The sequence below is a fragment of the Corapipo altera genome, unplaced genomic scaffold, assembly GCF_003945725.1.
Source record: "Corapipo altera isolate COAL_440 unplaced genomic scaffold, ASM394572v1 101, whole genome shotgun sequence".
Taxonomy (NCBI): Eukaryota; Metazoa; Chordata; class Aves; order Passeriformes; family Pipridae; genus Corapipo; species Corapipo altera.
This window is the reverse complement of record NW_020884984.1, coordinates 1212033-1237534: the sequence shown is the minus strand read 5'-3', so window position 1 is coordinate 1237534 and position 25502 is coordinate 1212033. Positions and strand designations below refer to the sequence as shown.

The 25502-nt window shown below is 39.1% G+C and overlaps 1 protein-coding gene across 8 annotated transcripts in view; it reads right to left on the bottom strand.

Moving 5' to 3' along the window:
- TAMM41 (TAM41 mitochondrial translocator assembly and maintenance homolog) overlaps positions 1-25149 on the bottom strand; it is a 28332-nt gene extending 3183 nt beyond the window's left edge. The window contains exons 1-9 of one of the 8 annotated variants that reach the window (XR_003531386.1): positions 24925-25144; positions 23518-23697; positions 22560-22652; positions 19607-19757; positions 17199-17344; positions 14876-15041; positions 12676-12738; positions 6172-6391; positions 3053-5788 (exon numbers count right to left, since the gene is read on the bottom strand). Coding sequence is in view for 7 of the 8 variants with exons in the window: in XM_027666024.1 (XP_027521825.1) it covers positions 5712-5788; positions 12676-12738; positions 14876-15041; positions 17199-17344; positions 19607-19757; positions 22560-22652; positions 23518-23697; positions 24925-25062 (1014 nt within the window). In the remaining variant the exon portion in view is untranslated. Of the gene's footprint in view, positions 1-3052; positions 5789-6171; positions 6392-12675; positions 12739-14875; positions 15042-17198; positions 17345-19606; positions 19758-22559; positions 22653-23517; positions 23698-24693; positions 24883-24924 lie in introns of those variants that run through there. The other 7 variants (XM_027666024.1, XM_027666023.1, XM_027666025.1 and 4 more) reach the window with 7 other exon arrangements.
- Positions 25150-25502: the final 353 nt, after the last annotated feature.

Genomic DNA, 25502 nt, shown 5'->3' with positions numbered 1-25502 from the left:
GTCAGGTTGCAGCTGTTACTCCCCATCTGTTGGTCCAATTCCCTCACACTGAAGGTCAACCAAATCTAAAGAGAAGCCTCCCTGAAGCACAGGTGAGAAATACAGGCTCTGCAGTTAAAACTAAGTCAGGTGCACTCAATATAGGTGGTATTTGAGGGGTCCTACAGCCAACCAGCTGGAGAAACTCACTGCTCAAACACCCGGAAAATGGGAAATGTGCACGTGATAAAGAACACATCCCACAAATGCTGATGGAGGAGGTCAGCATACTGTGTCCTACAGCTCTGTGCACTGCCCAAATCCAAAGTGTAGGAGCAGCCAAACAACCCACTGCTAGCCAAATGGGCTGCTCACAACAGTGGACAAGTTAACAAAGAAGTGGAAACCAGAATCTATGGTGATGTATCCAGTCAAATTTTGATTTCCCATTGTCATCTACTTCATTCCCTCTGAAGCATGAGATAGTTCCATACTTCACTGTGGGCACTGTGGGTCTCAGAGCCAGTCAGGCCCATGCTGCTGACTCACCTACGGAAATCCTTAGTGGTTTGATTGGCTCCAGGCTCTTCATTACAAAGAAGCCTTTTAAGACATCAGAAATAAATCATCTGCCTGGTTGCCTTTAATGAAAGCACTGTTACACAGGAAAAAGAGGGAGGGAGTATGAAACAATATCCATGTGGGACAGCGAAACCAAAAAAGAGGGATGTCCGAAGAACAGAATGAAAGACTTGAGAATTAAGTCAAGAAGAGAAACAATAAAGCAGTATGGAAATGGAGCAGGAAGGTATAAACAAGAAAGTTACAAATGGAATGAAAAGCTAAAGTGACTATTTTTTGTGAAAGAGCAAACGCCTCATTAGGACAAAGAGTTAGTAACATATTCCCATGTACCAACTTCCCATTCAACAATCACGAGTTATTTTAGTGCATTACAGCTGTACAACCGTAAGAAATCATTTCCACATACTGTTGAGGAACATCAAAAGCAACTAACAAGTCTGAAATCAATCTCTCTTCTCTTAAAAGTCTCCCAGAGCAAGGCGTTGTAACAACTGCCCCAAGTATTCCCTATTAACAATGGAGAGGAGCCCAGGCTGAGCTGCTCAGGGCTATGATTCATTCATGGCACTCTGCCAAAAAAATAAATACATTCAAGACCAATGGCCCCAAGGGGAAAGGTAGGCCACTTCTTAAAAGGCAGAGAGATAAATGATTTACAGAACAGAATACAGATGAAGATTTCAGCTTATATGGATGACGAGGAAGGACTTAAGATAAGTCTCTCAAAGATTTAGTGCACAGACTCAGATACTGGCAATGTATCAACAGATGGAGTGAACTAGGAACTATTAAACTGGGATTTGCAAAACTCTCTCCAAAGAGCAAGAAGCGACCCATTATAGTGCTGTACACAAAGGAAGTTCATAAAGCCAAATCAAGACACGCAGGGGGTATCCAGCAATGTAAGACAAACATGACCAGCTCAGGTTACAGGCAAACTTCAGTAAAGTAACACCTGTAGAGGGGCAGAGCAATCCACGGCAGGACAAACAGTGTAAGGGTTGGGAGGGCCTGATGCCACACAGCATCTGCTGTACATAAAAATGGTTAATTAGCTGCCAGATAGCAAGCAGTACGTTACCTTTTTTTTTTTTCTAGGAGAACCTTATTTCTTGAATAAATGCCCTTGCTCAGCTAGCAAGGTGCAGGATGAAGACTGCTGTTTCACTGCAGGAATGAGGCCAACTCATTCTCACATCACAGACTTGTCTTTGCCTTCTAATGTTTTGAAGCACCATTTCAGCAGCAAGCAGCTTCTGAAACGCCAAACCCACTCTTAAATGTGTCTTACTTTAATATTCAGGACATTATCTTTGACTGTATTACTAAGGGTTTTTAAAGAAAGCTGCTCTTTCAAATGCTTCCCTAGAGTTACAACTGCATTTCATCATTAAAAAATTCCCCAAACTCACCAATAGTGAGAAACTGCAGAGAAGGAGAAACACTGAGCTTCTCAGGATACAAGACACCCCCACAAGATACTCTATTTAAAGTTCTGGTGCACACATATCTCCAAGGCATCCTCTCTCAACAGAAGGGAAAACAGCCACAACTTCAAGGTAACAAATAAAAATCACCAGAGTGAATGAGCTGCTAGAATCCAGCCTCTACTTATGTGGCAGCTGTATCCCAGGAGGGGGTCAGCCATGTCCAACTGTACTGTACAACTCTCTACATCAAGGATTTGTACAATTTTTTTTACTCCTGTAGATTCAAGGCCAAGCTATATGTTGCCATTATGTCAAAAAGGAATTACATCCCTATTCAAAAACAGTGCTAACCTATGCATTTTAAGTCAAGCATGTGATTAAATGCTCTGCTAATAGGAATTCTCAACCAGATGTTGAGCAATCTTATGACACATGACCCCTCTCAACCAGTGCTTGAAGCAGTTACAATTTATGGTTTCCTATCCTGTGGTGCTGTTATTTAACCAGGTTAAAAAGCCCCAGTCTCACCTCTTTGTGTTAAGGAAACAAAAGAAAAGAGTGCACGGGTTCGTCAGGATGGTTTTGTTCAATATTACTCCCCAGAATGCCTTATGATGTTTAAAACTTCACTACATTCCACTATTACAGGAGGAAGGAATGAGCTTATTAAAATCTAAGTGTCTTAGTTTTGCCACTGCCTCTTTTTTTCTTAATTTGGTCATATTGCTTATTCTATGGAAAACTTTTAGCTCCATCTGTGCACCACAGATGTCCTTTTGTTTTCTGTCAGCCTGTAGATTTCTATGCAATGCCTAGTAAAGCCTGCATCCTTGAGGGAATTATGGGAATCAGAAATGCAATAGTTACATTTTCATTTATGGACACAAAGAAGAAATAAATGAGGCAACATCTGCAATAACATTTTAGTTGTTAGCCTTAATTATCTGGTAATGTATTCAGTATATGGAATAGATTTCTAACAGTCCAGTGTGCAGCAACTGGCACTTCTTAAAAACACAAAACCAACTCCGTTTTTCTGCTTACAGTTTTCATTTTCCAAAAGTTGACTAGAGGAACAGAATTCACACAGAAAAATACAGGTTCGCTAGGAATGATCTCTCTGAATTTGTCGAGGACAAATCCTCACCAGTGGTTGGTGTCCTCTTCTTTGGAAGGAGCGAAGGCTCTCTTAGACCCCTTCCCACACAGGCCTCAAAGAAAAAGAACAAATTACGAAAGATAAATACGATAAATACTTTTGCTAACTACTTATGCAGAGGGATATGTTTGAAATTGCCCCGTTTCCTACAAGGATAATTTATGTGCTGACAATTTCAGTTTTCCAATTTTTTTGTATCCTAAGACTTTCACAGATGAGGACTTCCCTCCCTCCTTCCCTCCCCAGATACTACCCTGGACCCTACTAAAAATTTTCTAACACCAGATAAAAAATCAGTGTTCTGTCTATGCTGCTGCACATGTGCCCAAGTGTTTTCCTACAGAGCATTTCATTTGGGACCAACTAATCAAAGCTGTCACCTCGTTAGATGACTAAACCAGGCAGTTCTCACTTCTTACCTGGTAACTCTTTCATTCAGAAGACCATGGCTCCATCCTGAATCTTTTCTCAGGCTGTTCATTTGTCCAAAAGCTTTGTATCTTTGGGTCTGTTTCTAGCACTGGGATCAGTGTTTTCTGTTCTTAAGAGCTTCCCACCGAGCACACCTAAGCAAGTCAACATCTGATTTCAGATTTCTTTCACTGGAGCTTATGCTGAAACGTTAAAAATGGTATGGCTACTGTAAGCCCTCACTTAATTAACTCATATGAGGTTAATATTAAGGTGGATAGGATGTATTATGTATAAAAGACTTCTAGATTATCTACAAAGGAACCTCTTTGTGCAAACAAAAAAATCCAGCCAAAACCCAAGTTAAGTTTATTTAAGCAGTGGCTTAAAGCCCCTGGTTACATTTCTTATATGGTAAACTTTTCAAGTTGGGGAATTTGGCCTCTTCCATTAGTAAGGGGGGACAGGGAATGCTAATACCACACATACAAGCATTCTTCATCACCATAAAAAGGGTCATGAGCCTTCTAATATCAGCAAAGGGACATTTGAGGGGATTTGGCTCACACATTCTGGATCTATCACCAATGGGTAATGCAAAGTTTTAGGAATCTACCTATGGCCTTAGAAAATTTCACAGTAATTTCTTTACGATTTCACAGGAATAATATTTTTCAAGATAATAATTTTAAAAAGGGGACACATTTATTTCCTGACTCTGGTTTAAAATTTCAAACTCAAATATTTAAAAATAATCAATATTTTAAAGTTGTCCTATGATTAAAGTAAGCCTGCATGAGTCGTATTACATACAATAGTATATTTTCTGTTGTCTTTCTTAAATTCATGCTTTGAACTGCTCCCTGGAAATAATTAGCAGATAACTTCATTCCAATAATTTAAAGTGAGATCACTAAATTGAATGTAGCTTGAGATAACCCTACTGATCAGATAATACACAAGAAAAAAAAAATACATGCTAATCAGGAAAGATACATTTTATTTCCATTTTTTACCATTAAATTATTTTTATCATTGACATTTTCACAAACAAAATTAAATCTTGTCTCAATTTATTTCTAATAAGATAAACTTCCCACAGTAGGAAACCCACCTGAGTGTGAAAAATATTCTGTTTACAAAAGATCCTCCAAATTTATTGCACCACACATGAAAACTGCCAGAAATGTCCAATCTTTAATGGCACGATTGACACGTTATGTAAAACTCCAATTTTCTTTAGTTTAGCTAATTTTTAAAGGGAAAACAAGTTTCACCTTTGTGGACAGTATTTTCAGGGGAAAAAAAAATAAAATCAAGGAATCAAACAATATGTGCTTTTGTTCATAATATTCCCAACTTCAAAGTGCTTTGACAGAATCTTTTGCCAAACAACACATATTTCATAAGTCTGCACAAGCAGGTCCATGGAATTACGATTTTCCCTCCAACTCTGGCTCTTCTGACAAGGCTGAGCCATGAGTTGGGCAGTTTTCATCTCAGGCTCATAAAAGGATTTTTATGAAAGGATTGAAACCTGACACCCGACAAGCTGCTCATTTCTCTTTCCCACACTGAAAGTCACCGTGGAAGTTTTTTGGATTCAGAATGTCACATGTGGGAAGAAATGTCCTTTCCATAAGGTCTGCCGTGCAGAAGCATCCAGTGAGGATCCTCAGAAGAATTCTAAGGATGAACTTGTCAATGCAGAAATGTGAAAGGACAGTTTCTTATCTACACAAAATTCAGTGGGCTCTCCAGTTCCATAAGTCCCTGAAAGAACTTGATTATTTTGAAAGAGCCTGAGGGTATTTTGGAAAATAAAGCTAGCAATACATAGAAAATTAGTGGCTTTGGGTTTTCATTCATATGTACAATCAATTCTTTTTACTAGGGGTTTCTGAAAATCCAAGCTCTAGTACAGAAGAAAATACAGTTCAGTATTTACAGAGTAGAATTCCTTTGCCCTATTACCAGCAAACTTTCTCCCATTAAAAAGTTCCTATTTCATTCATAAAATTGGGCATGTAAATCATTAGAATGGACTTCTTAAATGCATTGTAATCTTCTCAAGTATGCAAAGTGGCATCTGCAAAATATTTAAATAAAAAGTACCATTTATTTACCCATACATACTACGTCAAGACTCAAGATGTCTTCCTTAACCATCCCTTTGTCATTTTATATAATTTCTTCATACTGTAAGTTACAGATTTCTTTGCCCCTAAAAAAAAAAAGGACAAAAAAAAAGACAAAATGAAAAATATAAACATTTAGGAAGGTTGACTCAGATAATAGTTTTTACTACACCAAGTGAAGTATTTCCATGGAGGAATGACAACCTAATCCATCAGGCGGATATGCAAATAACCTTCATAACATAGTAGCTAATGACACAAAAAACCCCTTAAATAGTATCAAAGCACGTACAATAAACAGGTTCATTCTGAAGGCCTGACAATGTTGTATACAAGCACATTGTACAGACAGTAACCGAGGGATAGCAAATGTAGAGATTCCTGCTGAAACAATTAACTGGTGCAGAGGGAAACTTCTCCTTCACACCAGTGTTTCTAAATGCTACATACAGGAAGGCTTTTAACACACCTGTGTGTACTGCAGATCCTCACCAAACTAATACACTGTGCTTTTTCAAGCCCTTTCTCATCTACTGCAAGGTATGTCCAGCTTAGTAGGATTCCACTCTGGCTGGTAATGGACACCAGCAACCTGCCAGATTCCACTGTGCAAGCAGGACACCTAAGCAGGACTGTTTGGAGGATTCCAGGCTGCTCATTAGCCATGCAGGTTACTTAGTTGGCCATGCCTGTGAGAAGAATCTAGTTGTCAAAGCAGTCTGGCTCTTGAGACAGGAGCCCAATTCCCAGATTCTGGAGATTAGATGAAGAACCTCAAGCTATGCCCAAAGCTATGCAGCCAAAATTTTACTGAAAGGATAAAGGGGAAGGAGTGAGAGGGCTGAACCAGGACAAAAGAACATCCTTCTCAAGCACAAGCAAAGTCCACATGACTGGTAGATAACAAGCTCTACACTTCCACCCCCTCCTGGGCCAATTCCTGGTGCCAAGCAGATGTTAGACAGCCGTGCTTAGTGCCATACACTGGGCACCTGCCTGCCTTGTTGGAGACCAATTCTGTAGCTAGAACTGAGAAGCATCACGCTGATTCCCACCTCAACTACGTATTTAATCAAACCCTGCAGACCATCAGCAGCCCAGGCACTGCTATGCAAAGGCTCTCGAATTAAAAGTGAAAACAGAGATCTGGGTTTGTCATAGGAACTGTGTTGCTGACTGTTAAGGTGCAAATCTGTTCTGGTTTCAACAAGTTGTAAAGTACACTGCAACTTCCTTGAATATTTTGTTATTGCCTCATGCCAACTAGGTAAAAGGGCAGGTACAATTTCATAACTGACAGAATGGTACATCTGCCAGAGAATAAAACTGCTCAATCTGTGTGCTTAGGAGATGATACTGAAATGATGGGTCTGGAACACCAGGCAAGGCACATACCCAGCTGAACTGAAAGCAGCAAAAATAATGAGATGATGACAAGCAGCTATACTTTGGAGACACTGCCAATATCAGAGGTGTACCATGGACCTCAATGTGAAAAGCGTCACGAGGATGTTGCCTGGACCAATTTTGCATTAGAATAACCTGCTGTCACTTGGTTATAACAAACCTCATATGAAGCCAGAATAGCTGCCATACTCTAGCACTCTCCTGCTCACAAGTAGTGAACGGTAAATACCACACCATCACACTGAGCCTACAGTGAAGGCAGGAATGTCTCAGTTTTCATAAAGATACAGCAGCAGTCGTTTCCTCCAAGCATTTAGGAGTTTTAGATAAGAAGGGACCCAGGATGACTCCCACACAATTTGTGAAGTGCACCCTTAGAGTTAAACACTTAAATTCTACCAGCCGTCTCTTACAGACTGAGAATAAACAAAAGACACAGCCTGTTGCTGAGTTTAGTCATCTAGTATTTGTAAACTTAAAACCAAAATACTGTTACTTTTGGCATTTCAGTGGGGTCCTGAGATCCTAGCAAGTGGAGTTACTTGTTTTTCCATCTTTCAGCTTTTTTTGTTTAAAATACTCCCTAAAACAAACAAACAAAAAAACCCCAACATAAGACACAGTGACTTTTCAGCTAACAACACAGTTCAATCACACCCTTACAAATTCAAAACTGAAAAGGGAAGCTTTTAATGCTGCACAAGAAGCTTCAATTTTGACACTTAAATGCAGAGATCAAAAGTATGGTACATTATACTTACTACAATCTTTCTTATGTTTATCTAATTGAACACCTCACAAGACTGACTAAAAATACACAGAAGCAATTTAGCCATAAGGCACACAGTATGACAGACCAGAGTGCAAGGAAAGATATTCTGGAACAAGCACCACAGGTTTAGCCATCTACTGCACTGGTCTTTTCTTGGGGAGAGGGAGGAGAGGAGGGTATGATCATTTTTAATTTGAAAAAGACCTTAGAAAGCAATCAAATGAAGATAAAATATTTCAAGTGAAAAGATACATTCGGTTTTGAGAGTCTAGAGTAGCAAGAAGTCAAACGAGGAAAGGTGCATGCTCTGTTTCTGAGGGTAAAAATCCTATGATAAATACGCTGTATAGAATCAGTTTTACACTTCTGGTGCCTCTAACTGCAATTTAAATAAGCTCAGCTTTATCTTTCGTAAGAAATAATCCATACCGGTATTTTGAACTTACAAACCCGCTGTATCCCATATGTATGCTCAAACTTTTCTACAATTAATAGGTTTTTGTAAAAGCGAGCACACTAATGAAGTCATGACAGGCTTTTCTTTGCAGCACCTCAAATAATAAGTGAATAATCATGTAAATTCCAAGGCGACTCACATATCCACATTGGAATTGCACACAGGGTAAGAATTCCAGTTGCAGAACAAGGCCAGGCTGAGCTCGGGCATAGCACATAAATAAAAGAAGTGATTCCAATCTCCAAAGTTAAAACTGTGTGTATGGCTTTGAAAATGACTGTCCAGTCTCCCAGGTACTGTACATGCAGGATCCAGCCCCTCCAATATGGGAATTGCTCTGACAGGATGGATGGTGTTGTGCCATTCCAATGAAGTCAAGAGTACTTGTGGAAGCGCAGGATAATGTGGCAGACCAACAGCAACGCAGCTGATTCAGCCCTGCAGGACTGGAATTAACTGTGCTGGCACTGCAGCCTGCAAGTCAGCTTGTTCTACCAGCCTGCCAACTCACCCTGCCTCCTGAAGCAGCTCAACAGAAAGAGATTTTTCTCTTTCCTATTTTCCCCCTGCAGGGAGCACTCCACTGAACTCCACCCACCAGAGGCTTATGGAATGAGATACTTACATTTCTGCCCCACCACATTAGCCTGCAAAGGAAAATGCAGGTTTATACATACAGCTGGTTTCTTAAAGCAGCCCTCAGGGTGATGAGTCACATCTGTAGTAAAAGTTAATGGTTGTAATTATGGCTCAGCCTCAGAATCTGAAGCAGTTGACCCACATAAAAATGTCTTTCTTACTTCAGCTATGAATCTAGGACTTGGTGGTTCCACCTCCCCTTCAAATGTTTCCACTATAGGACACAGAACAAAGGCCTAATGCACATGGGACCGAGACCACAGCATCTCAGTGTAAACACAAGTTGTATCTGGTTTTACTTAACAATCTGCACTGAGTTTTTTGAAAGTGTTAGTGTTGTAAGACAGCAATTTGGCTGAAGTCCCCTAAAGTTTCCTGGCAGATATGCCTGGATGTAGTATTCCTTACTTCCTTTTAAAAAGAAAGACTGATGTATGTACTGCTGAAGAGCTGTCATGTGGAGGCAAATAGTTACATACTGATAGTGTGTCATGCACAGACACATGCAAACTTTGTACACATATTCCCAGTGAAGTTGGTGGCAATGCAGTATCTGCTCAGGCAACTGATGAAGACATCAGTTATCTGAACTCTACAGAGTATTTTACATGTAAAGCTGATCCTTTAAGTTTAAAAGAATCCTTGAATACACAAGGATTAGTATACTAATATCTCAATTCTAAGAAAACAAATGTTATTCAGAGCATTTGTGTTAACTTAAAAGTATCTTGAACAAATGCTTCAACTGATGATTTAATTCATAGTATTGTATTTATAGAAAAAATTTCAAGGCTTGCTGCATTCCTCGAGTGAAATATAAAGAAGAAATCCAAGCTAAATAAGTATCAACATCTCCTTCAGAGGAGCTAAATGTAAGAGCTGCAGGGATAGTTCCCAAAGACCATGCAAACCCTGGCTACATGGGAAAACAAATTAAACCATGGTGCCATCTCTAATGAGAAACAGAGAGGCAACCTCACCACAGACTCGAAGAAAAGCACAGGCACATTTTCAAAAACTAAATAGGGCATTTAACAACAAACAAAAACACAGAGCTAGAGCTCAACTTCAAAACCACATTGGCAGAGAAAGATGAAAAAAGTTCTCTTAAATGGGTTGAAATTCTTTATTTTGCTTGTGCTCCTTGCCAATAATGTTAATACCCAGCATGCCACCTCAGCACAACGAATGCTGATTTAACATTTAGCATTCAATTTAGAAATATGCTGTACATTGGACAGCCATGCTATGGACCAGAGTAGGCATTTCACTTTTTTTGGTTGTTAAGGTAAAACAATCAGCTAAGGAAAAGATATTGTGTCCTCCCTTACATTCCAAAAAGAACGATGGCCAGGTAGTGAAAACTAATTCTTCCTCAAACAAACTATTTATACAGTTACTAGAAACAGCAAAAAAAAAAAAAGTCAGAGCTTATTTAATGAAGCCACAGATTTCATGAATCTCTTTAATAATTCTCTTATTTTAAACTACTATTCTTGACCTAAGCATTGCAGAAGGTCAGAGCCATATACTTTTCCTAAAGTCTCTACTAGAAAGTGTGAAAATAAGTCTTAGGGGAACAGAATATTAGACAAGATTTGGACAAAGAATGAAGAAATATGGCATCCTTAGGAATTGAATTTAAAGCTCCACACTTCCCTGTAAGACACATTCCTTGCATGAGTCAAGCAGCTACTCCAATGCAGGAGCCACCCTGTGTTGTGCACATTCTGTGTCTCCAGGAACGTGGAGAGCCCCAAGGACTGGCACAGCCATGGTAGCAGCAGTACTTCTGCCCCTAGGAATGCATTTTTAAATTAAGAAACTGTACTTGAGAGAAAATCTTCATGAGAAGATACAGCAAGATTTAACATAATCATAAGTGTTTGGAGAGAAATATTAAAAAAAAAAAAAAGGCAACAAAAAAAACGCCCCACAAGCAAAAAGCTTTTACTAACTAACTCCTAAACCCATGGACACCCATTCCTCCTCAATTCCAGGGAAAATCACTTAAGATCATACAAACCTCACATCTGAAAAATCCATCAATCCTGAATTCTGTTGCAAATGGTTTTGGCCAGATTCTGGCAGAAGATTGTAAATATGTTTTAAAAAAAGGAACTAAATTGTGCTAAAAGTAAGAAAAATCAACTCCCCTAGGGCCTCCTTGCTCAAATTTGGCTCGTGCTTGAGGCAAAGGATCCAAATTGCTTTGCTTTACCTAAATCAAACCACAAAAATATGTTTTCAACACTAAAACCACCAGCAGAAAATACATATTTTTAAATATGAGTATTATTCTATGTTAACTCGCTGGTTAGGAGACAACTCGAGTTTGTTTTAAAGGGGAAAAAAAAGCCACTGTATATAAAGCAAAAAGCAGTTAAAGGAAAGTAAAGGCATTTCCCAAATTACTAGTTTCAGGTGCACAAGCAGAAAACATGGTAAGAATCACAAGTCCTACAAGAAGATGCATTAGGACCCCACAAAAGTCCCAGTACCAACACAGGCTGTGATTTACTGCATGACATGCAAAAGGAGCTAATAACTCCCAGAGGGGATTTTCTGTCCATCAGAACAGACAGAAGGAGAGCATAAATAACCTAGAAAGCTCAGCTATCTCTATCCCTGCTCTTTAAGTTACACACAAACAGCTTTGCCCTACTGGGCAGTCAGGATAACTTTCCCAAGCACTGGATTCAATAGGATAACACTGTCTTTGACCCCTCCCCTACAATTATTTCACAAAAAAAATCTACACTCCATGGATTTAGGAACAGATAGGATGCAAGTTGACATCTCTAAAAAAGGCATGTTATAATACCAGAATTCTTGACCACTAGCAGGTGATTTTGACAACAAACCCTAGAAGAAAAATGTACCTATTTGGTTGGAAACCTTACATTAGAAACTAACATCTGCCATGTGCTTAATTGATATATAACAAAATTGCTTTACTTAGATGGAGTTCTGCCTCCTCCAGCTACTAAAAGTTAGGCAATAGTTTTGTCAGACTTCTTCCATTTAATAGAACTAAACCATTAACAGACACATATAAAAAGTAAAAGTGTTCCTGCTTATTTTACTCAGCAGACCTGTAATGGTTCTGAACACTGAAAGCTGTGTTTCTTTACTAGGGGTAGGAGATGTAACATGGAGTCACCAACACCAATGGAGGGGAACAGCCTCTGTAGAAGTCTGGATAAGGATTGCTCAGTAGGAACCTCTATAGCTGCTTTTAAAACCAGTACTGGCATCATTTGTATATAATTGCTTTTGTGGAAGAACTAGGAATAGGTATGAATGAGTTCAGAAAATTATTTAAGCAACTTCAAGAAAGCATGAAGCCTTTTTAATGCAGAAAGCGCAGAACTAGTGCATATCAGCCAGATCTGGCCTGCATAGAAAATTAAACTGAACTCAGAAGTTGGTTTTTTCCTTACTTTTGGGTTGTTGGGGGGGTTGTTTATTTGTTTACAACTTGCACAGACTCCAGTTCCTTTTAGCATTTTACAATTTTGCAACAGTTACAATAAATCTTCTGCTTTAAATATTACTTTTATCTTCCAGGGGCTTTCAATTAAATGCGCTAACAGTTTAAAGAATAAACTCCTGTAACAAGATAGTCTTGGGGCCCTGTAATTTTTCCTTTGTGAAATTAAAAGACCTATGTTGATGGAAATCACACACATTCTTACCAGCTGTCAGTATGGTTTTAGCACTCTGCACTATACTGGAAGATCTCACAATTCCTGAAATGCCTGCAGAGAGAAAAGCACACAGATGTTATCCATCTTAGCAGTTTTGTGCCGATTTTTTTTTTACCCTCCAACATACACAAGTCAAATATTGTTCCAGTTATACAATCAAGCCAGCCTGAAAGTAAAACATACACTTATGCTGACAATGTTTTGTTTCTGCTCTGCTTTGTCATATTAATTGAAAATATTCTCTAAGCTATTTTATTTTATATATAACATACAGGAAAAAACCCAACCAGATCAATATTAAACCAGACAACAACCGGTAGGAATTGATCAAATAAATATATTTAGAGGTCCCACTACATCTCTACTAAGATAATTAGTCACAAAGGATTCAGAGTTGTTTCATCTAAGTGCTGGTGTATCAACATTCTAGAACAGAACAAATTATACTTCATGATTACTTCAATATAAAATTGGGATTTTGCACTTCTCTGATCAAGTAGAGATGTCACTATTGTGCAGAGCTTGTCTGGCTTTTCTAAATTATCAGCTTTGAAAGATAAGTCCCATTTACCACTTTGCACTGTGCCACATTCAGTTCTCATTGTCCTGTGGTTCTTAGGTATTAATGGAAAAGTATATAAAACGTAAAAATTTTTTTTTCAGAAGTATTGGTATGTTTGTTCTAACACATAAAAGCATACTGATATGTAAAAAAGTACTGCACGTTACTAAATACTTTTAAAAAATGTAGGAATGCAGTAGTCTCAGTTAGGCTTCCAAACCGAAAGATATTATCCTGCATTAACCACCTAGAATATAATTTCAAATATTTTTAAACCCCTCTTTCAAAGCTATTTCCATAATGAAGAACAAAGTTTAGTGTAATCCGTTAATAAGTAAGAGGGATACAATGTTCCACTGAAAATAATTTGAGGGGTAGGGAGGAGAAAGGAAGAAATCATATTGATCTAGCAAAATATCTACGGATAATGCAATTCAGATTGAGTAATCAGCTTTGTCTTGTAGGATTCCCAAATGGCTTGTCCTGGCCTTCACTCAGACTGATGAATTAGGAAAATCTTTTGGCCACTAAAGTGAAAGAGGGGTTTTGATTTGTTCTCCTAAGAGTTTGAACTGCTTGGCCTGAGAAGACCAGATCTATTCAGTGTTTTGATAATGAACTGCTGCACCACTGTGCACAGCCACAGCCACGCCTGCAAGACCCTAGAGAAACACAACCACAAGGATGATGAGCTCAGGGGGGATAACCTGGAGCTCTAAAATCATGTGCAGCTCACAACACTGCTCCTGGATTCAGCTTTTATCCAGTTACTGTTGTAGCCCAGCACAGAAGGTGCCATAGACTGTCATGAAAGAGCTGGACACCTCAACGTCCAGATGCAATTCATCCTATACTGCCAGTGGAGAACTGCAAGTCTCAGGAGCTTTATTCCCCCAAACAGAAGACAGTCTAAAAGCTCCCTCAGCAGTTGGAGAGTGTCTAGTGGCTCCCAGGCACTGTAGGGAACTTTTGCTGTGCTCAAGGAGCTTGCAAAATTTGCTAACTGGAACTAAAAATCTATCAAGTACTTCAAGTACTAAACATTTTCCTTTTTCTGCAGCATATAAAAACATTGATGTCTGCAGCATTAGCTTTAACCTGCTCATATGACATAATCTTGCCTCAGAGCAGCTGTGATGATGAGACACACCTCAATCTTTTTCCTTAAAGCTTGAGTTCTCTGCCAGAGCTTGCATGTCTGGACTAACCAACATGATTGGGAAGGGTAATGTCAGCAAGACAGAAAATTAGCTTATCCTTGCAATGTGTGACTGGTAGGACACATAGCTCAGTATTTCGATGAAGTTATGCCTAAAGGTGTAAGCACTACAGAGTTAAGACAGTCTAAGCAGGCCACACTAATCCCTAAAGACTGTCTCTTCCAGGACCCAAACCAAAACATATCTTCCTATATCACTAGGAATGCTACTTGCTAGTTTTTCAGATAACCTGTTTGCAATCAAAGAAGTCCGAACCCATGTTTTTAAGAAGGTATCTCGTGATTAATCTCTTGGGTTTTTCACCCTTCTCTTTAAACCATCCTTCTGAAATAGAAAAACAGATACAGATACCGATTTGTACCTCTATCATGTGTTAAAAGAGATTACAGACACTGGTTAGGCCTACCTTGATGCACCACAAATCCACAGTCAGGGTCATGGGCAACTTGCAGTAAAATTTCTTCCACATCTCTGTTTTTTCCAGGAGGGTTTACCAGAGAAGTTATCTTTTGCTGCAGAGTCTTTGGCAAAGCCATTAGTTGTGTAAATTGACCTTCTGGACTTTTATCAATCTGAATGTTATAGAAAATAAGACAGAAAAAACCATTCAGTTCTCTTTATCTTAAAGAAGTCCGAAAATTCTTCTGGCTATCTTTGACCTCTGAGAAATATCTCTCAGAACCCAATCTATGTCACTAGCACAAGTAATGGACATTTGTAACGAAAATTTCCCAAGCACAGGGAAATGCAGTTATCTCAGTTCTGAACCTGAAGAATAACTCAATGCAAAGATGTTAATTTTCATTAAAGACATACATGATCTTCCTGTCTCTGTAAGTAACTTTCATTGAAACTGTATAGTTTCTGTTATATCCAATTTCCTTTGGAAACATAAGTACACTACAATTAAAAAAAATTCCCAAAAGACCACTTAGCTCAGTTTCTTCTGCCTGAATATAATCAAACTGTAGACACACACATTTCAAGTTTAGTTTGAAAACCATTTTCTCTGCTTTAAACTCAAACCACATCTGGTTTGTAAAATTTGAAGAAAACATTCATTCCACATTTTCCAATCTAAATCAGAAATTCAAGGACCCTTTTTTGAATACAACAATGCCAATGTACAAGCTTGTACATATTTATACAGAGTGTAAGCACAAACACTGAAAAATGCATGATGGAGCAGATCTCTCCAAAACTGGAGGAAAATATGAAGAGCTCGGTTCCTCCCACACAACATCTCAGACACTTCATGGAGACATCAGACAGGAGTCTAGTTCCCCTATCCATTCCCTTTTGTCAGTGTGGAGAAAATGATCTCCAGATGAATCACTCCAGAGGCAGCCGACGATGAGCAGGCTCTGAGCATTATGTGGGAGGAATCCACGCCTGAACCAAAACTGTGAGAACTAGTGTCTGTCTTCAGTTGGTTTTGAGGAATCTTTTAAGAAAGAATTTTCTCTGTAACTCTGAAGACATATACTTGGAGAAGGGGGTTCTATTCTGCATTAAACTGCACTCCTGAGAGCAGACATTCACCTCAGTCTGGGTAATAACTGCCAATAATCACACCAAGGTGTGAACAGTAGAATATTAAAGCACCTTACTTCAAATCAACAGTGAAATAATGGCATTTAATCAACAGCCTTGATGACAATTGTGGAATTATGGACAGATTTATTATCCAATAGCATATTTGCAGTATGTTATCAGGATTTTTTTTAAAGGTAAAACAACAGGAAGTATTATTGTAACTAGCCTTTTTCTTGAAGAAAGTATTACTGATCCTTTTCAAAATTAATTTAAATATTTCTTCCACTGAACTGTTGAAGAGTACACTGATAAGAAAATATGGAGACAGCTGCAGTGTAAGACAGAACTGCCTATGCTGTACTCCAAAGCACTGCAGAACAATTTTTTTACTGTACTCAAGTCTGCTTAAAACTGCACTTATATCAGTTTCTAACAAAGACACACCCTAAAAGGAGGCATTTGGGAGATAATTACCACAGTGACTCGAGGATAAGACTCCATGAGACAACCCATGCTATTTGTAACTTCATGTTGAAGTTTATATCACACTTGAATGTTCACACATGGACATGCAAACTACAAGAGGAAAACTGCTACTGGACCCCTGACTGTGTAGCATCTCTCCCCTAATTCCAATGTTATACCAGAAGACCGAATTCAAGATACTGGTCATTTTGGATTTCCCAAATACTAAGGATAGAAATGGTTTAGGATGGGTATTTAAAGATAATGTCAGAATTTCACTTAGGTTTAGTCAGCTGATCTTCACAACTAGCACTTGATGAGCTTTTTTTGTGAGATGCAGTTTTTGATTGTGGAAAGTTGCACCTCTGAGTTACAACCTAATCTTTTTAACATAAACCATATGCTCATTCATCACTGCCTAGACTGTTGTGTCCATGTGGTAGTCATTAGAACACGTGTTTTACAACCATCTTCTCTTGTTCCTTTGCTAGGGCTCTAGTTCTGTGCCCATACTCAAAGAAAATGAGCAGTAGTTACTACATATGCAGAGACTGGTATTTAAGGCAAATCTTCCGGTTGCAGAATTAACTAAACAACAGAAACATAACATAAAGCAAGTACAGTGACTACAACTGCCCTCCTTAGTGCACAGCATAATTCCTGCCTTCTGTCAATGTGATAAAGCACTTCCACCTGTTTGTTTTAAAAATGTTTTGAAGAACACTTGCCTCTAGCCTTCCCAGATGGTGCTTATATACCACTTGGGGGCAGTCCTGTAATATGGTACTGTACAGCTTCTGAAAATGGGGAATGTTGGGTTTCACTATGTTCTGCACTTTCGATCTGTCTTCTCCTATTATCATTCTGAAATCACCTGGTCAAGAAAAGAGACACAGTTAATTCATTAGGAAAAACCCAAAAACTCAGAGAAGGAGAATATAACAGAAATCAATATAGTAAAAAGCTGTCATCTAAAGCTTTATTCTTCAGTTCTACCAATGCCTGCATTGGTAGAACAAAAGGTTCACCTTCTATTAGTCAAAAAGCTATTCAAATATCTTCAAGCACAGAAAATACGTGCTTAGAGTCAAATATTGTTTTGTGGCCTCTGATATGCTGTAATATCATCAGCCCATATGTCCACATTTTCACTTGTGGACGACGAAATAAGTCCAGCTGTCAAGTGGCAGTAGCAGTTACATTCTTTGCAATGATACATACATTTCAAAAGACTACTAAACAAACTGACCAGTTCTAATACTTTGTATCGACAAACAAGTAAGCTTAATTTTCCAATATTGAGAGAAAATAATTTGCATTATCTCTGCACTTCAAGGACAGTACCTGAAGTTCACCTAATGGCAGTCATGGTAAGATTACTGTATTATCTTTTCCTCTTAGCCATGTATTTTGTTATTAGTCTCAAAAATCAACTGCTTTTAACACCACTGTTACATCACTGACCTTTACACTTTCTCTTCTGATACATGACTGAAAAGTTTTAGAGAGAATAAGTGAAAAGACAGCTAGTATGTAATAACTACCTCAGTTAGGTAATAGCCTGGTAACTTCCTGTGTTTCTAACCAGGAGTTAGAGGCTCAGTGCAGCGTGTATCAACAAACAAAATCCTGAAACAATTCATTTTCCCACTTCCCACATTCAGGAGACAAATGTTATTGGAAGATGGCAACTTGCTAGCCTTACTTAGTTTATTTCAATTCATGCCAAGCCACAAAACAAAACACTTTGCATACAAATGGTACTGACTCACTGCTCTCAAAAAAATGCATAAAAAAATAAAGGATAAACATTTTCTAAATCAACTCTTTTCAGCAGTCTGCAAGGAGATTAATTAGAGTAACACATAAAATCAATTTTGTCTACTAGTACACTCTCTGAAAGACTTAAGAAAACGGAAGCAAAATAAAATATTCACGAACATATAATCAACAGCCTTTTCCTTGAACATTCGCAACTGGGAATCTTACTGCTGCTTTAGCTTTGTTCACACAGCAGAGCCAATTTCAACATCTTATAGCATGGTAACTGATCTCCCATGTTTCTGTTTGATTGCACTGTTTCAAAAACTATATAAAAAAGTATCTCGGTCACTAGTGCCCACCAAGAATGTAATGCCATTGCTGGGCAGGTTTCAGGTGGACAGGTCTGCAGCCCTGCAGCAAACAGCCTTGGCTGGCAATCCCATTGCCAGCACCCTCTTATTGTCACTTTAAAACAGGTACCAATTCAGAAAAAAACTACTATGGAAAAGCTGAAAAAGCAGCAATCTAAACTGCTCAGGGAAGTATTACATAAAGAACAGTAACACTCCTCAGTAAAGCCAAGCTGCAGCTTATAACCCCCACCTGCCCACCTGTGATTTTTTAAAGCCAAACTTGTATTTTCTACACAAGCAAAGGAAGTGCTGCATAAAGGAATCAAACTTGTTCATAGTGATTTCAATAAGGATATCGACATTTAAAAAGCAATGCTGAATTAAACTGTAACAACCAAATCTTACATTGAAGAGCCATTTGTAGTAGTTTCCTCAATTGTTTTCCATACTCACTTCCTAACTAAAGAAAGGAGGAAATTCTCTTAGCAAATAAAAAAAAAGTCAACAAATACTAACCAGGAGGTAAATGTTAAATATACATTGAGGAATCATAATCTGGATCCTTAAATTAACTAAATAAGAACCTTAAACACATCACGCTCAAAAAGTAAGAGATGACACGGTATGAGTCAGACTATAAGATGACTCAACATTACACTGAGAGCGGAAAGAAATTTTTTTCCAAGGTTTTGAAACACTAAACCAAAATACAATCCATACAAACAGAAAAAACCCCACATCATTTCATCATATTCAGTCACTCATAGTTAGCTGTTCATAAATCAAGCAGGTATAAGAAGCTTTGTTTAGGTACCTACACCTATTTCCTAAGAATAAGCCCAATTAGTCATTTGGAGCTGTTATGTAACACAGCATTCAGATACAATTTCTGGAGCATGCAGCAGTGTGGGCCCAAAGCAAGAGGGCAAATGACTTACTACACATGAGATTTCCAACTGTGGTACAACAGCTCCAACTACAGCTTTTCTTCTCGGTGACTTTAGACACCACATACTAACCAGAGTAGGAGAGTCCTGCAATCTGCATATAGAGGTCTTCTTCAGAGAAACTTTCTGGTAACATGAGAAAGGCTGCTGTGACTGCACTCTTCAGGTTGCTAACAAGAGCAGCTTGCAGCTTGCTATTCTCATTCTGTGTCAGTATTTTCACCTGAAAAAGCAGAGCCATTGGAAGCAAGACTTCAGGAAAGTGCTACTGAAGATGGACTAGAAATGTTACTCAATCCAGCATGAAAACTAAATAAGAAATTTATTCAAAATTAGATCTTATTAGTATGGTATAATAACGACTAGTGTCCCCTTTTGTTTACACCGTGTGAGAAAGAGGAACATCTTCTTAAGAATTAACAGTCTGCTAGAAAAGGTTGGTTTTACAAACAGGTTTGGAAATGCCATATGTTACAGCCATTAGCCAATCTCTGAAGAGCTATTCACCTTTCCATATTCATAAATTTAAGACTGATCAAAACAATAAATATGAATGCATCAACATAAATACTTCATATGTGATTATGCAATAAGAAAAAAGACCACTGTCTCACTGAAAGAGAACGGAAACCAAAGAGCTAAGTTTTAATATTCATCTTCATTCTTTTTTTTTAATAGAGGACTCCCCTACCAAATACTTCTCAGACATTAGTTGTCCTCCTAGAAGAAGCAAGGTTTTATTTTTGCATTTTGCATGAGAAGAATGTGAACTCAACGCAATCTTCATCTATACATGAAGAACTTAACACTTTAACGCTTCCACGCGCCACATGAAGTGTTTGTTTTTAGGAAACACTTTAACTGTTCAAGACCAACTAGAGAAACCAGTCACCTGGGATATGGAAATATACTGGAATAAAAAGCAGATCTTTGGTAAGAACGGAATATAGAAACACACCATTATAGAACATCAGACAGATGAAGTCATCTGGTTTACGAGATGGCTCTATAACTATGCTCTTCCAGAAACAACTCTCCAGGAATCCCTACTTGTTGTCAGTTGCTGTCTTTTTCAAGTGTCTTGCTTATAGAAGGCAGATTTTTTAATATCTGTTTACCCCACAATACCTTAAAATGCAAAGGCACTGGCAGTTATGAACAAAGGTATCCCATTTGTTCTTTCTCCCCAAAAGCCCATTCACACACAAATGCGTTGCAGTATTACCTGAAATTCTGCCCCCAGATATAACCTGAAACAGCTAAGGGACCCTTTCAAGGGTCCTGTTTTTCTTCAGGAATACAAATACCCTGTTAATCAACAGGGTAAAAAACCCAAAACCAAACCCAGGTTCAATAAAGTATGACAGTCAGACATATCTGCTACACACAATTCTTACTATAGAAAGGACACAGCCAAAGCAATGTCATGGCTGACATTGCTGATACTTGGAACATACTTTTTAGTTATGGCAAAATCTTTAAGAGGCATAAAACTTTAATAATATCTGATTTTGATATGATGGTGAATGCAACAGTACAGAGGTTACTTGTTTCAATCATTCTGCACTATTTATTTATTTCCTTGAAAGCCACAGGAGAAGGTTACTGAATGCATAACAGACTTGCTTAAGTAGTTTCAATAACTAAGACATGCTGGTCATGGGGATGAACTAATAAATGTATGTTCATAACTTGCTGCTACAGGGAATCTCTAAGGAAAGACAGAAGAGAGAAGTCTGTGGCACCACAAACACTCATATAGGTGCTTATACCTTAGGATAGCCCTGTAAATAGCACCATGTTATGGACCTGTTTTAAGAACATCACAGTTACAGCCTTTTAAAATGTGAAACTCCAAAGAGATCTTATTCCTCCTTATGGAAGACCACAGGAATTTTTTCCGAGGAAAACAATATGCTAGGCTTCAAAATCTGCATGCCTGGAAACCCTGCAGTGGTGATAAAATTCATTTATGAACAAATTTTAAACAGTTCAGAGAGCTAAAAATCTCCCAGGAAGTCAGAATGCAATAGTTATCACCCTGGTACAAAAAGGCTGGATGTTGATTCTTGGAGTAAATCTGAAAGAGCACCAAAGTTAAGGAAGGCTTTTTCACAGTACAGAGAACTTTTAATTGGATCTATTCACTGTACCATATCACAAATCAAAGTAGCAGCAAATGCAGTTACACTGAAAATAGCTATTCATTATTCATTGTTAATGTGACGTTCAGGATTTTTCCTTCAGTTATTTTTCTCAATGTATTAAGTTTCACTATTTACAGAGACAACAGCTGCTCTGACCTGTATCATGCTACAATACGTCTCTGGAGATAGAGAAAAGCCAATAGTGCTGAGACAATCTATTCAAACTTTCACTCCAAATTTTTAGTTAAAAGCATAATTAACTTCTGTTCTAAGACCTGAAGAGTTCTCCTCTCCTTCTCACCCTCCTGTCTTAACAAATTTTTCCTCAGCCCTGCTGCCATCTGCTGAAACCACTTGGGGAAAGCAAACACCTCCTATTTTTTATGACACAAACACGGAGGAGAAAAACACACGTGTTTAACCCATAGTTCATTCAATTATAAATACTTTAACAATACAATGCACTAGACAGTAACTGCACAGCAAAGCAGCTTTCACCTTTAAAGATTTCCATTATTTACCCACATTAAATTTTGGTGACCCCTATAGTCTCTTATGAAAGGCATAGAATACAATTAACATTAAAGGGACTTTTCATTAATATAGTCCAGTTACCCAAGATTTACTACAGGCAGAAAGCTTTTATTAACATACTTACCTTTGCGGGTTTTCCACATCACACAGAATGTCATTAAGGACTACATTTCACTTCCTTTCTGAGAGATTATCCCTCCAGGGCTACACCTCTGAATCTGGGCACATTATTTGTTCAGTACCGATATATCCTTAACAGATAAAGTTAAAACTACAACTGATCATTTTCCAGCCCTGTAATTTCCTGCATTTCAAGACAAAAAACTGAACAGGTAAACAGTTACCGGCTTTTGTAGGCGCCCAGCGACATAGAGGGTTTTCCAGTGAAATAAATCATCAATCAGGGTATCAGTGCTAATAACACCATATTTTATCATCTGGGAAAAAAGCAAAATAAAAGCTTTTGAAAAAACATACCTATACCTTTTTCACTACATGAAACTTACTACTTCCTGACATAACTGTCATTCATTCTAAAGAACACACACCTCCAATAAAAAACTGTAAAACATTTTCATGTTTTAATTAACAGAGGAGGTAAAAGAAAAAATTCCTACTTACATGCAAACTTCTGGGAAAAATGGAATGCCTGGAACTCTAAGATCTTTTCTAGAATCAAAGCTGCAATAAAGTTTCCAGCCAAGTGTTACAATATTTTGATTAATCCACAGTATCCTTTATGATATTGAAAATACTCAAGAAATAGTTTGTCAGAGATCTACAACTTGCTGGACACTTGCTGGACCACTTACGTAGAATTACACCCAAGCCTCACAGGTCAGGATTGCCAACACCAAAGAACATAGGTGTCAGTTCCAACTTGCTATGTTGCAATTTGCATTTTATGCCAAACAAACAGTAAGAATCCACTTAGCTATTACTACATGGTCCACTGCTGAAGTTAAGGGCCTGTTTTCCCAGAATACACTGTACCACCACCAAAGCTGGCAGACAGCGAGTAATAAGGAATATAAATACAGTTTCTGAAGCGCTTTAGCTCTAAGTTCCAAACATTGCTCAAACTTTTAAGGCGCAAGAGCAGCTGCTCTGTTTGCTTTTTAATTAAAATGCTGTTTGTGAAGCAGTTTTGAGACAGAAATATTGAAGATACCATGAGTTAATCGACAGCTACAATCTACAAGATTGGCTTCCTGAAATTTGCTTTAAGCTAATCATTTCAATACTTCACACAGACAAATATTTTACTTAATTTGTACTTGTACAAAGACTAATCATACTTACCCTACCATTACATGGCACTAAAGTGTTGTAGTAAATTCCTGCTCCGTAGCTCTGCATACTAGTTATCTGTTTTGGCCCAAAAAATTTTAGGAAGGAATAATGACTCCTGTTCTTTAACAAGTTCATCATATGCCAGGTCACAGAATCATCAACAGCAAATACGAAATCCAGCATATTGTTCTGTGGACGAGGAGCAGAGTGTTGGGGGTTACACGTCAAGAAGCAGCCAATGTTAATCATAATAACCTAAGATATACACAATCATAATAATCTAAGATATACGTAGTATTAAACTTCCAGCTAATAATTTGTCACAAGAAAAATATAAGAATAAAGCCTAATACACAAGTATTAAAGTCAGATACAGTTTAAAGATTCAGATAAAGTTGTGTTTTCTTGTCCGTTTAGCAAAGACTACTCAAAATTTTCCTGTGCTGGTTGTGACCAAATTTCAACCCTCCAAAACAGAAGAGCAAGTGTAAGATCTCCACCACCTTAATTCACAGCTCAGCGGAACAGCTGACACTGCTAATGAACAGGACTTTTGGCAACTTGCAAGGCCGTGAATTGGGGGATGTGGGCAGATAAAGGCACCTGAGAGCTGGCAACAAGTGCATTTCTAGCATATTCCTTTGCTTTTGACAACAAAACAATCCAAACTCCAAAGATTTCTAGTGTGCAGTGTATGTACTGCTCTTCTGGAGAAACCAATGCACACACTGCCTGCACACTGACAGCACAAAAGCTTGGAACTCATACCTGCAACACACCACTATCTGGAGTGATGTTGCTTCAAATGCACTAGGATTGCCTCTCTGTGGCTTATTAATTGTGGGCAGCATCTCGGCTAACCCATTAATACCACTAAAAAGATAATCTTTCTTCCTATTCTTTTGTGTGACAATGAGATGCTGTTAGAGCTCTGAAATTCTTGTTATCCCCGTTTAAAGAAAACGAGGCACATTTAAAGTCACATTTGTGGAGACTGCTTAGTAAGTGAAGCCAATAACGAGCAATACTGCTGATTAACAATTTTTAAAAGCTCGAACATAAGAAATAAATAAAAAGAAACATTATTTCCAAGCAGTTGACCCCCAAGCGATGTGGAAGCCCCGCGACTGCCACTTCAGTGTGGCAATATATTTTCAATTGCCCTCATACGGTGCATAGCAGCACCTGACACACAGGAATGAAGGGGACCCCGAGCCCCTCCCACTGACAAACCCACTGCCGGGACCACCCTGGGCCCTCCCCGGCAGCCCGGGGCACGGACCGGACAATATCCCGTAAGGGACAGGGATCTTCGCCCCTTCCCTTACACGAGCCGCAGCCGCAGGGCCGGAGGCGGCTCCAGGTAGTGCGGTGCCCGGAACGCCCAGCACAGGGCCGCGGGGCCCGAGCGCTCACCTCGCCGTGCTCGGCCGCGGCCCCCGCCTGCCGGAACACCCCCGAGCCGTAGGCGAAGGCCAGGCTGAGCTCCTGCGGGAAGTGTGCCAGGACTCGCCGGAACTTCACGGCCGAGCTCGACAGCACCGGCAGCGCCATGACCGGGCACGCCGGACCCGCGGCGGGAGGCGAGGCCGCGGCCAAGCAGGGGCTGCGCCCACGGCGCCCTCTGCAGCCCGGCGGGGGCATGGCGGGCTCGGCCCCGCGCACAGGCTGGCCCGCCCCGGGTGGCGCTGAGGGGGACACGGCCAGGGCTCCCGGCGGGGACACGGCCAGGGCTTCCTCCAGGGTCTCCTCAGGGGTCCCCTCAGGGCGCCTCTCAATGCTCCTTCAGGGCTCCCCTCAGCGAGCTGATGTTCAGCAGGTGGGTTTCGCATTTCGTCTTCCACCACCCTTTTTTCAGTTTAATATTTTTAGGTCCTCGCAATTTTGTGCATCTTCTTTGATTATTTTTTTCCTCCTCCTTGCCTTTTTTAATTATTATTTATCTTTTTTATTCATGTTTTATACTGTTCCAAGGCTTTCCTCAGAAATTATCA